Source organism: Protopterus annectens, chromosome 5.part0, assembly GCF_019279795.1.
Source record: "Protopterus annectens isolate FY-2018-M chromosome 5.part0, PAN1.0, whole genome shotgun sequence".
NCBI lineage: Eukaryota > Metazoa > Chordata > Ceratodontiformes > Protopteridae > Protopterus > Protopterus annectens.
The window spans coordinates 1,414,661,717-1,414,676,711 of NC_056735.1; the positions used below are offsets into that span (position 1 = coordinate 1,414,661,717).

At 42.0% G+C, this 14,995-nt stretch overlaps 1 protein-coding gene across 1 annotated transcript in view; it reads right to left on the reverse strand.

Annotated features, from left to right (window-relative positions):
- Positions 1 to 2,796: 2,796 nt before the first annotated feature.
- LOC122802386 (centrosomal protein of 57 kDa-like) overlaps positions 2,797 to 14,995 on the reverse strand; it is a 382,865-nt gene continuing 370,666 nt past the window's right edge. Inside the window, exon 4 of the mRNA XM_044072013.1 lies at positions 2,797 to 3,548. Coding sequence (XP_043927948.1) covers positions 3,300 to 3,548 — 249 coding nt within the window. The 3' untranslated portion in view covers positions 2,797 to 3,299. The remainder of the gene's footprint in view (positions 3,549 to 14,995) is intronic.

Sequence of the window (14,995 nt, forward strand, 5' to 3'; positions counted from 1 at the left end):
TAAACATTTTCACAAACAGAACATGTCTACTATAAAAATACCTCTTCTTTGGCAATAACTGTGGGAACCTTCTAGTGGTAACCATTAAGAGATGTGGGTACTACAAACAAAAGGAAAACCGTGAGGACACTCTTGCAGTGTTCATGTTCTTTAACTCCTGTGGAAAAAAAAATGCCAGCCTGGTTCCAATGAATGCACAGGTTCAAAAGCAAGGACTAGGCTAGCTGCCCTTGTGGGCCACTTCAGAATTTTCTTTTTGTATCAAGTATAAATGAAAAAGTCATACTAAGGCTGGAGCCACCTCAGAAATCCACTAAAAGATCTGCAAGCCCCGACAGGGCCTCCTCACCTACTTCTGTAATGAAAAGTACCTTCAGAAGTACAAAAATATACAGTCGCTAAGAAACTTTTCTCTAGCTTGCTTCTCAATAGAATCTTGCCGGGCATCAGCAAATGAAACCAGAGTATCTAAGAAAGGCACATTAATGAATGCAGCAGCTGTTGTCAGTGTAAGGGAGGCTTAACCATTGAGAAAAAAATCTGCAAGAGTGCAACAAAATATGACTTATTCATAGCTGTTTCAAGTGTTTTTAATGGGCGACTGTCTACATTACAGAAGAGCAAAGGTATGCCCTGCTGCTGAAAAGGCACCAAGTGCAACCAGCCAAGACCACTGAATGAAATGTCATCAACTCCTAAGCATAGGCAGGATATGCTGCCATGGGACCCTTCCCATCAAAGTGACATGGCAAGTACTAGGCTAGCTAGGCACCTAAAAAGAAAAAAACACACCACTGTAAGGCCCTCACTCACCACTGAGAGCTAAGATGGTGCCTCAACTGTTAGCAAGTGACAGTGGTGGCCAACTATTGTGCACAAAATACTGCTCAACAACAAAGTCTTTACTTTACGTTATGTATTATCATTGTCGGTTGCATTATAATTAAGTGGAGCTTTTCTCCCCTGGCCTCTGTTGTAAATGGACCTTGTCCAGTCAGACTATTGCAGTTAACAAATGTAAAATAATAAAAAAAAATAAATAAAAAAATAAATAAAAAGATGGATTCACAGCAATATACTGGTTAGGGTGCTGGACTTTAAAGCTGGTGATATTTTTTTAAATCACTGAAGTTCTTACCTTCTTAATGAGAACCCTTTAGCAAATCACCAAAGTTCCATGTTCTTTGGGACTGCCTTCCAAAAAAGGTAATCTCTGATGAATCCAAGGATTTACAGTGAACAAACTGGGCTTTAATAACTTCACTGACAAAGCCCTGCTGTCTAGACAATGACAGCAGAGAAGGATAGGATTTCAATTTAGTTTTCTTCTGTTACTTTTCTCTAAGATTTATAATGTTATTTTTGATAGAAACTGAACAAGCACACAGGAATTGCTGGATAAAGAAAGGTAACAAAATTCATGCAATTCATGAGTTGCTTCAGTTACAAAAATTCAGTCATTCTACATTACCTCCACTGGCCACAGTCCGCAATACAGATATTTTCTACACGGGGATAGAGCAACCTTGTTACAGAAGCAGTGAGAGAGACTGCCTGAGAAAGTAGAAAAAACTGAGAAAATGAGAAAGCCAGAAACTATAGAAATAAAGCAAACACACAAAGGTTTGAAGATGTAACACACTAACTGCATTATTAGCAGGGGATGCTGTGATGAGCATCCAATGTCTAGTAACTGCCAAAAAGCATGCCAGAGACTATTGCCTGCTGATGGTGAAAGATGCATCTGTTGGAATAACCCCACAAAGAGACGGAATGATGCACACACCACGTTTTCAGTTCACCTTAAAGTTAAAAATGAATAACACATTCTTCCAAACTGAGTGACAAAATCAACAGCTGTGTTTACAAAAGAAAAAAAAAAATGTACCCATGCCTTTCAGTAACCATCAATGTACTTGGGTAAACAGCACTACAGCTTAGTGTGGCACTGTACTGTGATTTCAAATTTACAAATGGAAAATGACTATTTACTAAAATGAGCAAAATAAGACGATTCACGTGCATTTCTTCTCATTTGATATCTAGCAAAATACAATCTGTGCACCAAAGTGACGATGTCACATTAAATGATATACATGTCATATTTGTTTTACTGTTAGTATATACAAAACGTATTAGGACATCATTACCTTAGCATCAACTCACAGTTCTCTGTGAACCTTTATAGACAAACAACACTACTATATTTTCCTGACTGTTGACCTATATATTTTAATCCGCGGTGGTGCAGTAGTAGCATTGTTGTCTCACAGCAAGAGGTTCTCCCGTTCGATTCTCAGCTAGTGTGCGGGGAGTGCTTTCTGTGTGGAGTCTGCATGTCCTCCCTGCGGGTCGAGTGGCATTCTGAAAGGCATGCGTGAATGGGCGTGCCTTCGTTGAAGGTTGGGTGTCGAGCTGGCAACTTGGCGCCATGAAAATCTACTGCCAATCATTAGCGGACCGGAGTTCCGCTGTGGCGACCCCTATCTGGGAAAACCCGAAAGACAACATTGACCTATATATTTTAACCTGACTGGCATTTTTCTCACAAGTAGCAGACCCCCTTCCTCACGCAAACTTTAAAAGCACACTTGAGAAAAAAATAAACCACATTTTTGCTCAGATGCAAGCAATGCTTCTAAAAAGAAGGCAACTACTGTCTGTGCCAAGATTTTCCACTGTATAAACACATATATAAGAGGACTTCTGCTACTTTACAGTACACCTCAGGTAAAGTTCTATCCACACATCATGCTGTACAATTAACTTTTTTTTCATTAGAAAAATAAACAAATGTTTAAAAAAAATAAATATTTATTTAAAAATCTTTTAAGTCAAATACAGATAACTCCTTTAGTAGAATTACAGACATCTCATACAGAATTCCACAAATTTCAGGTAATACAAATGCAGAAAAAAATACAGGCTCTCACACTGAGTAATTCCACAAATTTCAAGTAATGCAGTAAAACATAGGTGCAATAAGAACTTTGTTTGTAAGAATGCCAGCCAACTCAGAGACCATTCAGTTAGGAATGAGTGATCAAATAGTGGACCTGTCTAAACTATCCAACTACATTTTCACATGGGGGTACAATGCCCGTAAAGGTACACACCACTGCTTAGTAAAACTAAACAGACACTAAATACTTACTGAGGCAACATTCTCACTATTAGTTTTAAATGTATGGTCTTTGACAAACCTACTGGCTCTGAAACATATTTCCATAGGGTAGTATAAAACATCAGCATATATCACACCAAATTTTAAACAAAAAGTCACAGCAGAATTTTTTGCACTAGTAATCCCATCTGATATCCTGTCTTTGAAGAGAAGTTTGCAGGGTTTGCATGTCCTTCAGTAACTGGAGACTTTCCTTGCTCTTTTCTCCAGGCCGAATTTTAATAGGACCAGCATTTCTTCCCCTAGTAGTCACTGTTGTTGTGACCTTCACTTCATTCATTCCATTAAGAGTTCCATCATCCTTTGTCTTCTGGCTACTAGAAATATTCCTTTGAGTCACTGACCTCCTTCTGAGTTTTCCCAGCTGAAAATATAAAACAGGTTATGTTTTTAATTGAATATTTCAGGAAAATGAATCCCAAAATGCTGACTTAAAACTCAAAATTGAATATTCAGACAAAGATTCAAAACATCTCTGTAAGCATATAGTCCTGCATTGCCATCAGTTTAAAAACTGACAAAGAAACAAAGCTGCACATAAGCAACACCACATAACAGAATAATCACGATGAGGCAATATACAACTCTCATTCTCCAGTGCTCTTAAAATAAATCGGTATCAGTTTACAGAATGCATTAAACATTTACAAGCAACTAGTGAAGAAAAAAAATGGAAACTGTATAACAGAAGCATCTCTTTGGTATAACATATAATGACTAGCCTTGGATTAAAAGTTCACTGCTAAACTACACTCGAGTTCTGAGCAGAATGCAGGTCTTGTATCCTGTTTCTGAAGCTTAATGGTACACCACCTGTTTGCTCTCTTGGTACCTACATGAAGAAAAACACGTGTTGTAGCTTTCTTGAAGCACTAAGTGCACTACTAAACTCTTGCAGTCTTCCTGACCCGTAATGCAAGTTCTAAGAGGAAAATGGGATGTTCTCACACACCAGATAAGCCAACAATTGAGAACTGTCACTGCAAGGTGAATAACATTTCCTGTATGCTGCCTTCACATGAATTGGAGTAATCTGGTCTTTGCAGACAGAATACAATACATTGCACAATGATAAAGGTGAACAGAAGGATTTAAAGAGCAGGCTAAATGGGCATTGGACTTGACTTGGATGTGCATACAACTGGGGTAAGGAGGAATATTCAGAGGCATCATCACTGTAGCACTAATGCTTTGCTCGTGAGCTCTAGCAGCAATATGATAAGTGCTTCAGAAACATGCAACAGCCACAAGGAGCAAGTGCATATTAACAGATCAGGATTATCTCTCTCTCTGCCCTAGTGTTCTAGCTACCTATCTATGCAGTGCTGCTGCACAAGCACCTACACACACGCCCTATCTCCATCCATCCATATCTATCAGCTCAATAACTTATATGAGGCAATGTCTGACACTTGCATTACCTACCTGCAGCTGCACTACCAGTCTCTGAATCAGAAACATTCTGCACTACGCAAACCTGTTGCAAATAGGTTTGCACAGTGTGATACATGTTTCAGAATACCTCCCTCAATATATCACAAAGACAGACCATTCTTTAAGTGGTCACTTTGACTGTCTTGTATAGAAATATGTAGAAATATGTCTTGTTAGTCTTGGCTCCTTTAGTATAATTAGGGCACTAATCTACAAGTGCAGTTCCTTTCAGTGTCAGAGGCAGGTCTGTAAAGGACTGTTTCAAGTGAAGTCAAAGTACTTATGGCAGATTTTTCAGTACTTGTCAAAAATACACACAAAGACTGAACACCTGATGCTAAACTAATATCGCCACAAGCAGAAAAATACAACTCAGGATGAACATCTTTATCCTGTACAATTAGGGCTTCATCAATCCAAAAATGTTTTTCCCTTATAAAATTTGTCATTTTTGTAAAATATGTTTGGTGCATGTACATTTTAGTGGCCTGACCGTATGAAACCAAGTGGCTAAGTTATGGTTCGTAAAAAAAAAGGTGTGGCCAATTAAGTTGCTGCTTCCCAAACCTAGGCATGGAAGGATAAAAATGATGAAAGGGCCAATCAGGTTGTGGCTTCCCAATGCTAGGAATGGTAGTGATAAGAAAAACCTGTATTATGCTTTTAGCTCCAACCTAAGGTGAGACATCTTCAGATTTATGGAATAGGAGCACATTCCAGTCTTTTCCAATACACAGAAAGGCGCTGAAGGCCTAGAATATGCTTACCTGCAAAGATGCTGTGGCTGATGCTAGAGGTTCAAAGGAAGTATCCATCAGAACTGTTGTGCAAGTATCTGATGCTCTTACTTGCATCAAGCCCTTTACTCTTGCTCATGAGTGGCTGGGGATTATATGATAACAGAGATAAAGTAGATAAGAAGGACAAAAAGATGCTACACAGGCAAGGATTCCACCTGGGGTGTAGATATGCTGTAGCATTTCAGATATCTGGTATAAGGAACAGAAGGCTGAAAATGTAATGCAGTCTGCCAAGTAAGTACAAAAAAGATGCAACATAACCTGCATACATAATCCAGTTTCAGAACTGTAACAACTGAAGCGGGAACTCTACTTAGTTATACAGCAATATGGCAAACCACTTCTATTTGATACATGTCATCATGGTCTAATTAGTCCTCTCGGAATGCTTGAAAATTAAGCTCAGTCTCCAGAAAAGAAGCATGTTAATATCTACACATACAAAGTCAGAGCAATACACTTCGGAACTGCAAGGTCTGCATATGTTGACCATGCAAAGAAAGGTAAGTTTTATACGCAGAAGGATATAGAAGAATCTTCCTACTTTGGAAAGTTGAAAGAAAGGATGCAAAGTTAATCTAGGCTAAAAGAAACTTATCAGGAAATTCTGTCATGGTGGGCATTCAGATACCAAGTAGCATTCTGGAAGTCAAAAGGTAGGGAGAAAATACAAAGAAAATGCTATCAGTCCAACATATAACAGACTTTTTTAAAATAAATGCGCTCATTAATTTACACCATCATTACAAGCAATCAAGCCGTGGTGGTGCCTCACAGCAAGAGGTTCTCCTGTTCAATTCTCGGCTGGAGTGCCTTCTGAGTGGAGTCTGCATGTCCTCCCCATGGTAGGGTGGCATTTTAAAGACATGCGTGAATGGGCATGCCTTTGCTGAAGGTTGGGCATCGGGCTGCCAACTCAGCACCATAAAAAAATCTACTGCCAATCATTAGCAAACTGGAGTTCTGCTTTGGCGGCCCCTAACCGGGAAAAGACAAACATTACAAGCAATCCACTCATATTAACAGCTAAATTTACAACAAATTAAATAAATTCTACTGATTGGTGCATCATCGTAGTAATAACTTAGATTAACTAGAAATAGTAAAATCCTCTACCAGAAGTCAGATATAAATTCATCAGCACTACTTCACCATGTCTAAGCAGCTGTGAAGAATGAAAAACTTTCCTTTTAAAGCAAAAATCAGAGCCTTTAAAAAAGGAAATGAAAAACAATACGCTAGCAATTTATCAATTAACAAATGAACACCAACAATGCACAAAGTTATATCAATATCCCACACTATAAACATTACCAGTATTATATTTAAAACCCCATTATGTTGTATGTTTAATCATCGTTCTAGTTTTTGTCCTCTACAGAGTTATAAAAAAAGTTGCTTAACAGCAATCTTTCTAAGCTTCTGCATATTATCCAGATATTCCCTCATTTGCTCTTTAGGACTGTGCAATTGTGTCTTGTTCTGTGAGATTTCCCTTATTTTGTAGGCTTTAACCTTTGTCAGACCTTCTAAATAATTCTTAATGCTTCTTAACCAGATTTGTTTCTTTTTATTTCTACCTTGTTTTTAAATCCCACCTTCATTTGATTCCCACTCACTACCTATAACTTGGAGTTAAAACAAATCCACAAAAAAAGGCTAGAAAGTTTGAAGAAAACTATAAAATACAACCAAATGTGCTGTAAGTGACTTAAAAAAAACTTGGTTTATTAATGCCACAAACATTAAGTGCTTTCGACCTGAAACTAGGGCTTCAGAATAAATTTCTCTCAGTTTCAAACCTTTTAAATTACAATTATTGTCACATGATACAAACATTGTTCCAGGAAAGTTTAATGGTAAAGAAGAACTGGAGTTTTTAGAATTATTGGAAGATTGTTTTGAATGCTTATGTGAACATAGGGGTTATGGAACAGTTAGCTATGCAGCAGTATTAAAAAAACAGAAACAAGACGAAGATGAAATGTAAATGACAGTCACATGGTTTTGTATCATGTGATTATGGTTGTGATTTAAATGGTTTGAAAGTGAGAAATTTTTCTGATGAACACCTAGTTTCAAGTAAACAGTGTTTAATGTTTATGGAGTTAACTTATTTTTTTAGTTACATTTGGTTGTTTTATTTTAATGTTTTTTTGTTCTAACCTAGTCCTTTTTGTGGATTTGTGTTCGTTTTTTGGAGCATTTTTATCTTCCCACCAATAATATTCTCCATAAACAAGTATGTGAAGGTAGGTGCCCCTTAACATCCAGTTTCACCAAAACAGCATTATATAACAGCAGAGGAAGAAGCGATGCAAAGTTAGCAGCCTGGACATTCTTACACAGGAATTTGTTTAAGATGGACAGGCTTCCAATGATCATCCTTCTTGGGCATTAAGAAAACAATTAAAGCCCTGCTCATTGCTTTGAGAGAGGACCATTTATATAGTTGCTGGCTCTAGCAGCTGTAACAAAACTGAACATGCTAATAAAATCTAATATGGGGACAGGGGAAGCATTCCCATAGAAAGAGGGAAGGTTCTGATTGCTACCTTGCAACTAAAATGCAGTTACTTCTCAAACCCAGAAATCTTTCATCAGGTTAAACTACCTTTACTTTCAGTAAAGTTTCCTTCCTAGGAAGTGGTGGAGGGGAGGGGTGCAGGGGATGTCTAGTCCAAACTGGAAGGTATCTTCTTTGCTGGACATTTCCCCTATCCTCTGCCTTGGCCTCTGCCATTCTCCACTGTATTTCTTCAACAGTCCATTTCTCTTAGAAGTCCTGCGGCTGGTACTGTTTCATATAAAAGACACTACTCAGTGAAACCATCCAGATTGCATTTGGGAGTGTGACGCGCCTGTCTGTGTGCGCCTGTCTGTGTGCGCCTGTCTGTGTGCGCCTGTCTGTGTGCGCCTGTCTGTGTGCGCCTGTCTGTGTGCGCCTGTCTGTGTGCGCCTGTCTGTGTGCGCCTGTCTGTGTGCGCCTGTCTGTGTGCGCCTGTCTGTGTGCGCCTGTCTGTGTGCGCCTGTCTGTGTGCGCCTGTCTGCGTAATAGCCATTTCACTGTCTACATATTTTTCAACTATTTTCCTCTAGTTTTTCAAAAACAAGTTGCCAAAGGGGTCCATTCAACAGGTCCTTGTCTGCTAAAGGTTGGACCTTAAGCAAGGCATGTCCGATTACTGTACCTGTAAAAACAAAATGAAAAGTCCAGCAAAGCTAGAACTTCCACTGAGTAAGCTCCCAAACCTCTTGTATCAGAGGCACATGGGATATATGCAAATGATCCTTATGAACATCAGGTGTTTCAGCCAATTGGTGATTCTGAATGTCCGGGCAACTGAACAGTCAAGGCTTAGAGTGACTTGGTACAGAATCACGACATACATGCAATGTACTCTAGAGCTTAAATTAACTCTACATAAAACAGCCACAGGTGAAAGGTTTAAAAATATTTAATAATAAATAAAAACACAAGACAATACTTCTTACTACACAGTGCTAGCCAAGAGTTCAGAGATCACAGAGAAATACTTAAAATAATACTGTAGAAAAGTTTTGACATCACAGAAAAACAAACTAGTCTAATCTTCCTATTTCCTAGCTAAATCTAAGAGAAAACACTAAAGTCTAAGATCCTACTTACATACAGAGCAAGACTGTGCTGGTGATGTTGGATGTCTTCAAGACAAAATGCTCTGAGGTCTCAGATTCTCTCTCTTTAAATTGATAACACAAAGCTGCTTCACATGACATCAGTCTTCACACTTCTCTGGAGTTCCCAGGCTAACAGAAACTACATTTACATTCTTCACACCTGGTCAAAAACCAGAGCAATAAATTACATTGATACATGCAAATTCTAGCTATTAACTCTGGTCTTAAAACAATAGGCAGGATGCCTCCCTCTAGACATATTGGCTCCGAATTTTGATATCAGACAGTCATTAAATGCTAGACTTGGCTTTCTTACAGCAGAGTGCATATTATTGCTACATTTTTGTAGTTCAATATCCAATGCAGTCTTTTCACATTTAAGAGAACAAGCCTGTGGCTTACATTATTTACAAATGACAGAATTATCTACAAAATTCTATCTGGCTAGGCCGGCAGCCTTTACTTATCTTCACACATCTCTCTCCCCAGAGAAGTCAAGCTAGTTTTTCAAGTGACCCTTGAGAAACATTGCTTGAAAGGGTTAGGGTTTATCAGAGTATACCTTGCCCCATTCTCTGTCTTGAGAGCCCATCTGTGTTGGCATTGCTAAACCCACTGTGGAGCTGCACTGACATATATGCTTGCAACCCTAGGCTCCATCTTAGCAACTTGGCATTTTGCTGGCTGGTTCTGTGTAACCATGTTAGGGGGTTGTGATCGGTCACGACAGCGAATTTTCTTCCATACAGATAAGGCTGAAGTTTCTGCAGTGCCCAAACTATGGCTGGACATTCCTTTTCTACAGCTCCATAGCATTCCTCCGTGGGTTTGAGCCTATGACTGAGACAAACCACTGGGTGCTCTTTCTCCCTCTGAAGAAATCTGGCTAAGTACAGCCCACACCCCATGGTTCGAAGCATCCACCTGCACAATTTCTTTGCTGTAATCTGGACTGGCTAACACAGGGGTTCCCTCTCCCAAAGTTTCCTTAAGCTCCTGGAATGCCTTCTCACATGCTGGGGTCCACACTTGCTTATCTGCTCTGTTCTTCCTTGTCTCATCTGTGAGGGGAGCAGCTATGGTAGTATGACCGTCCCTAAGAATGCCTTCATCTGCTTTTTGGTAACAGGTGCAAGCCATGCCTGAATGGCTTCTACTTTGACAGGTTCTGGCCTGATCTTACCACTCCCCACTCTATGTCCCAGGTAGGAGATCTTTGCCATATCCACCTGACATTTGCTGGGCTTAATGGTCAACCCTGCCCTCTGTAGTCTGCCCAGCACCTCCCTGACATGCTGAAGCTGCTCTCGTCAGGAATGGCTGTAGATGGCAATATCATCTAAGTAAGCAAAGCCATACCCTCCTGCTAGGATATGATCTACCAGCCTCTGGAAAGTCGCTGGGGCATTTTTCATCCCAAAGGACATCTTTGTGAACTCATACAAAGGCTGACTTCTCTCTAGCACTGGGAATCAAGGGCACCTGCCAATAACCGTTGGTAAGATCAATGGTTGTAAAGATGCTTAGCCCCATCCAGCTGCTTTAGGGCCTCGTCTGTCCTAGGCATGGAGTAAGCATCTGACTTTTTAATTTCCTGTAGTCCACACAGACCCTGGTGCTGCTATCCTTCGTTGGCACCAGCACCACTGGGAAGGGCCCAGGGACTGCTGGACTCTTGAATCACCCCTAGTTCCAATATCTCCTGTATCTCCTCCCTCATAGGGTGCCTGAGAGAGTTAAACAGACTCTAAGGGGCCTGCATAATAGGCCTTTGGGGTCCTGTATCCACCTGGTGCTGCACCAGGTGGGTGCACCCTGGTTTCCCAGTGAACATGTCTCCAAACTCCTGTAATACTGCTCGAATTTCTCGAACCTGAGTAGGAGATAGCTGCTGGGACATTGCTACCCCTTCCACTGAGGTGTCAGTCCGAGCCTCACTGAGATGATCAGTCACCAGATCTCCCTCAGACTCCTCCTGCAATCCACTGCAAATGCTCAGCACAAGAGCCTCCCCATCATGTTAACATGGTACAATTTGTGCCCCTGCCTCCTGCCTAGCAGTTCCACCATGCAGCTAACATCAACCACCTTCCTTACCACCCTGTAGGGTCCCCTCCCAAGCTGCTTGTTGTACCTGACAAATGAGAACCATCACCTGCTGTCTGACAGCATACTCTAGCTCAAGCATTCCTGTCATACCACACCTTTTTCTGTTGTTGGGCTTTTGCCAGGTTCTTTTGGGCCAAGCCCATGGCTTCCCCGAGCCTTGTCCCGAGGTTTAGGACATATGCCACAACATACTCCTTGTGAAGTTAACACTCACTTTTCCCACTCATCTCAAATTAAATCTACAGGTCCCCTCACCCTATGCCCATACAGCAACTCAAAGGGTGCTCTCTGTAAGCAAACAGATGGGAATATTTGTCTCACTCCCTCTTAAACTGGTCTGCGCATGGACCTGATTGTAGAGTTCAACTTCTCGCCTGGGTGCTTCACCCCACAGGACTTTTACAGACAAGCCAGCAGGTATGACATGAAATTGGCACCTCTGTCAGTCAGTATTTCTTTTGGGAAACTTACCCTGTTGAAAATCTCTAAACAAAGCATGTGCCACCTTTTCTGCCTCAATGGAGGACAGAGCCACTGCCTCACTAGGATATACTTTTTCCTGTGGAACTTGGGGTACTCAGAGGCCCCACAATATCCATAGATACAAATGGCCCTCAATCACAGGCAAGCTCTCACCTGGTCTCCTGCCTTGCCTACCTTTTGGCACTGCTCACTAGTCCTGCAGTACCCTGTTACATCTCTGGAAATTCCAGGCCAATAGAGGTTCCGCATAATGTCTCTGTACATTTTATGCCCATACGACCTACAAAGGGAATATCATAGGCTATGGCTAGAAGTGCCAGACAATAGGCCCTAGGTACTACCAACTGCTGTACCCTCTCACCTTCTAACCCTCCCCTCAGGGATCCACTCTATACAGTAACCCTTTGTCCAGGTATACAGATTCCCCCTTCCCTTGAGGATCAGGTGCTTCCGTAGCTACCTGCCTCAGGCCTTGCAATGTAGGGTATGACAGCTGAGCCTGTCAACTCTCTCTTTGTAACCCTTCCCCATCTCCCCTTCCACAGGGAGTCTGGCATCCTCCATCAGTGGTGCCTCACTGTCAGCCTGGGTACTACTACTCACCTCTACCTTTAGAGTCACTCTGTCCAAGGGAACATCAGTACCCACAAGCCACTGTGGCACAGCTTCAGTTTCACTGCTACACAGTAGCTCCCTCCCTGAGGTAACCACCTCACCAGTCATGGCTGCAAGTATGCAGTCTGTCTGGCTCTTCTCCAGCCTACCAGACCCACATGCTTGTCTCCAAGTGTAACTGCATGATCACGTTCCTGCATTATCAAAATCATTCCCTATCAGGACATCTGCAAGGATATTCCCAAACACACCTACTTGCTGGTTTCCTTTTACAGTCAAGGTGAACCCTAGCCAAAGTTATTTGGAATGGGGTCCCTCCTAAAACTCTGACTGGAGTAGGCTGCCCAGGCAAATAGTGCTCCTCTGTAGCCATTGCAGGCTTTACAATGGTTATGTCCGAGGCTCTCTCTCTCTTAGCAATGGCCTCTTCGCCATTCACTACAATAGGATATAACCTCTTGTGGTAGTTTGGTACCCGTGTTGTCCCAAGACAACCTACTATTGGCATTTTGTCTTCCCAACTTACTGTCTCTCAGCTTTTGTTCTCCACCTTGTCTCCGTGGACATATGTATGCCACATGGCTCCACTGGTTGCATTCAAAACATTTAACCCTAGGTCCTGGATGTATACATGGACTAGTGGCTTCCCCTGCTACTGGCAGATTCTGTTGGGGCAGTCAGTGCTGCCCACGATGGGTTCCTTTAGACCCATGAACAGTACTGGGGGTCCCTTTCCTGTGCAGGGATGCCCTGTTTGCTAGGTATAGGTCTCCCTTCTTCCCCAACTCATCTGAAGTAGCACACTGTCTATCAGCTAACCAGATACTTATGTCCTCAGGCAAGGTGCTAAGGGCTTGTTCCCTCACCAAAAGGTCTGCCAGCCCTTCAAAGGTGGTAACCTGACATACACTTACCCACCTATGAAAAAAAGTGCTCAGTTCAGCAACATATTCACACACTTTCATCTGCCTTGCGTCTATGCTCAAAACTTTTTCCTACAAGTTTCAGGTGTTAGCTTAAAACATTCTAACAAGCAATGATTAACAGTGTAATTAAAACAGTCAATGTCATTCATTTTAGACAACAGTTACAGCTTTACCATGGAGTAAGGGGGTCAGGAACCGTACCCAGAGCCTTTGGTCAAAATCATACTGTTTACATACCCTCTCAAATATATGAATGAAACTATCAAAATTATCCCCCTCTTTAAACTGCAGAAGAAATTTACTGACCTTTTGTGCTTCCAGGGTCCAGTTACTCTCTTCCTCATTACCTCCATGACTCTGGTGAAGAGTCAGCATCTCCTTCTCATGCTGCCTCTGCTTTTCCTCAGCTTCCAGGCATAGAAGTTTCTCATTCCCCTCAGCCTGCAGGTGTCTCAGTTTCTCAGCTGCTTCTATTTCCAAACACCTGGCCTCCAACTCAAGTCTCTTTAGCTCCAGATGGATTTTTAAGTACTCTGCAGAAAGGTTGAGCTGTCCATTCTCTGAGGGTGGTACATCTCCACTGCCATTCTGATCGCCCTTCCTGATTGCTGTTTTCTGATGCAGCTGTGACCAAAGCTGCAATCATGTCTGCCTTAGTCAGGTTTCCATGCACCAGTCCCCTAGCCTGGCACATTTCAGCCAGCTTGCTCCTTCCCAGCTTTCCATACTTCTCTGCTGACATGCTGCCTGCTCTCCCTGACTAAGCTAACAAAAGAAATAAAAAGTACAGTTGTGCACACTTACCATAAATGTAGATGTTAGAGTGTATTCACTGTTGCCGTCATCACATTTGGGTTATTCCTGCCAGGGTAGCCCTCAGCCGGCCAAATACCAGAGGCTTAGTATTTCCGTGTCGGTTGCTGTCACTTCAGGACTGACATCAGGCTGTCAGTAGTATAAAGTAAGGCAGCTGAATCCATTAAATCAGTTTTTCTTGCCCTAACCTGTCAGGAACCCCCAGTAGAAGCCAGGTTCTGGTGGAAGAACCCCACCAGTAGAAAGTAAATACCAATATATCCCTTGTAAGGAAAGAGAAGAAAAAAGGGGGAATGGAGGGAAGGAAACCAGGACTGCAACAGTGAATACACTCGAACATCTACATTTATAGTAAGTGTACACAACTGTACTATGTTCTTCATATTTCACTGTTGGAGTCATCACATTTGGGCTGCTTCCCAAAGCTTAGGAAATGAGTGAAGGCAGTCACGGAAATTAGGGGCTGGCTAGGATGCCCTGCAAGACTGCAGAGGCAAACCCTGCCCTGGATTTGGAGAAGAGAGGGAGGTGGTAATGTTTGGTAAAAATGTGAACAGATGCCCAGCAGATGTCCCTGGTGGGGACTCCTCTGAGGAAAGCTGCAGAGGTGGAGGCTGCTCTAGTGGAATAAATCCTGACACCCCTTGGGGGGGCTCTCTGTGTTGTTTGTAGCAGAAATGGATGCAGTGTGCTATCCATTTGGAAATTATTTGCTTGGAGATGGCTTTGCATTCTGCCCCTGTAGCAAAGCTAACCAGTAATTGATCAGACTTTCTGAAGGATTTAGTCCTGTCTAGATAGAATCTGAGCTGTCTGTGCACGTCTATAGAGTGCAAGATCCTTTCCCTCTTGTTCGGGGGATTAGGAAAAAAGGTGGGCAAACGAATTGATTGGTTGAGAGCCACACTGGACACCACCTTGGGCATGACGGATGGGTTAGTCCTGAGGGATACGCTGTCAGCATGGAA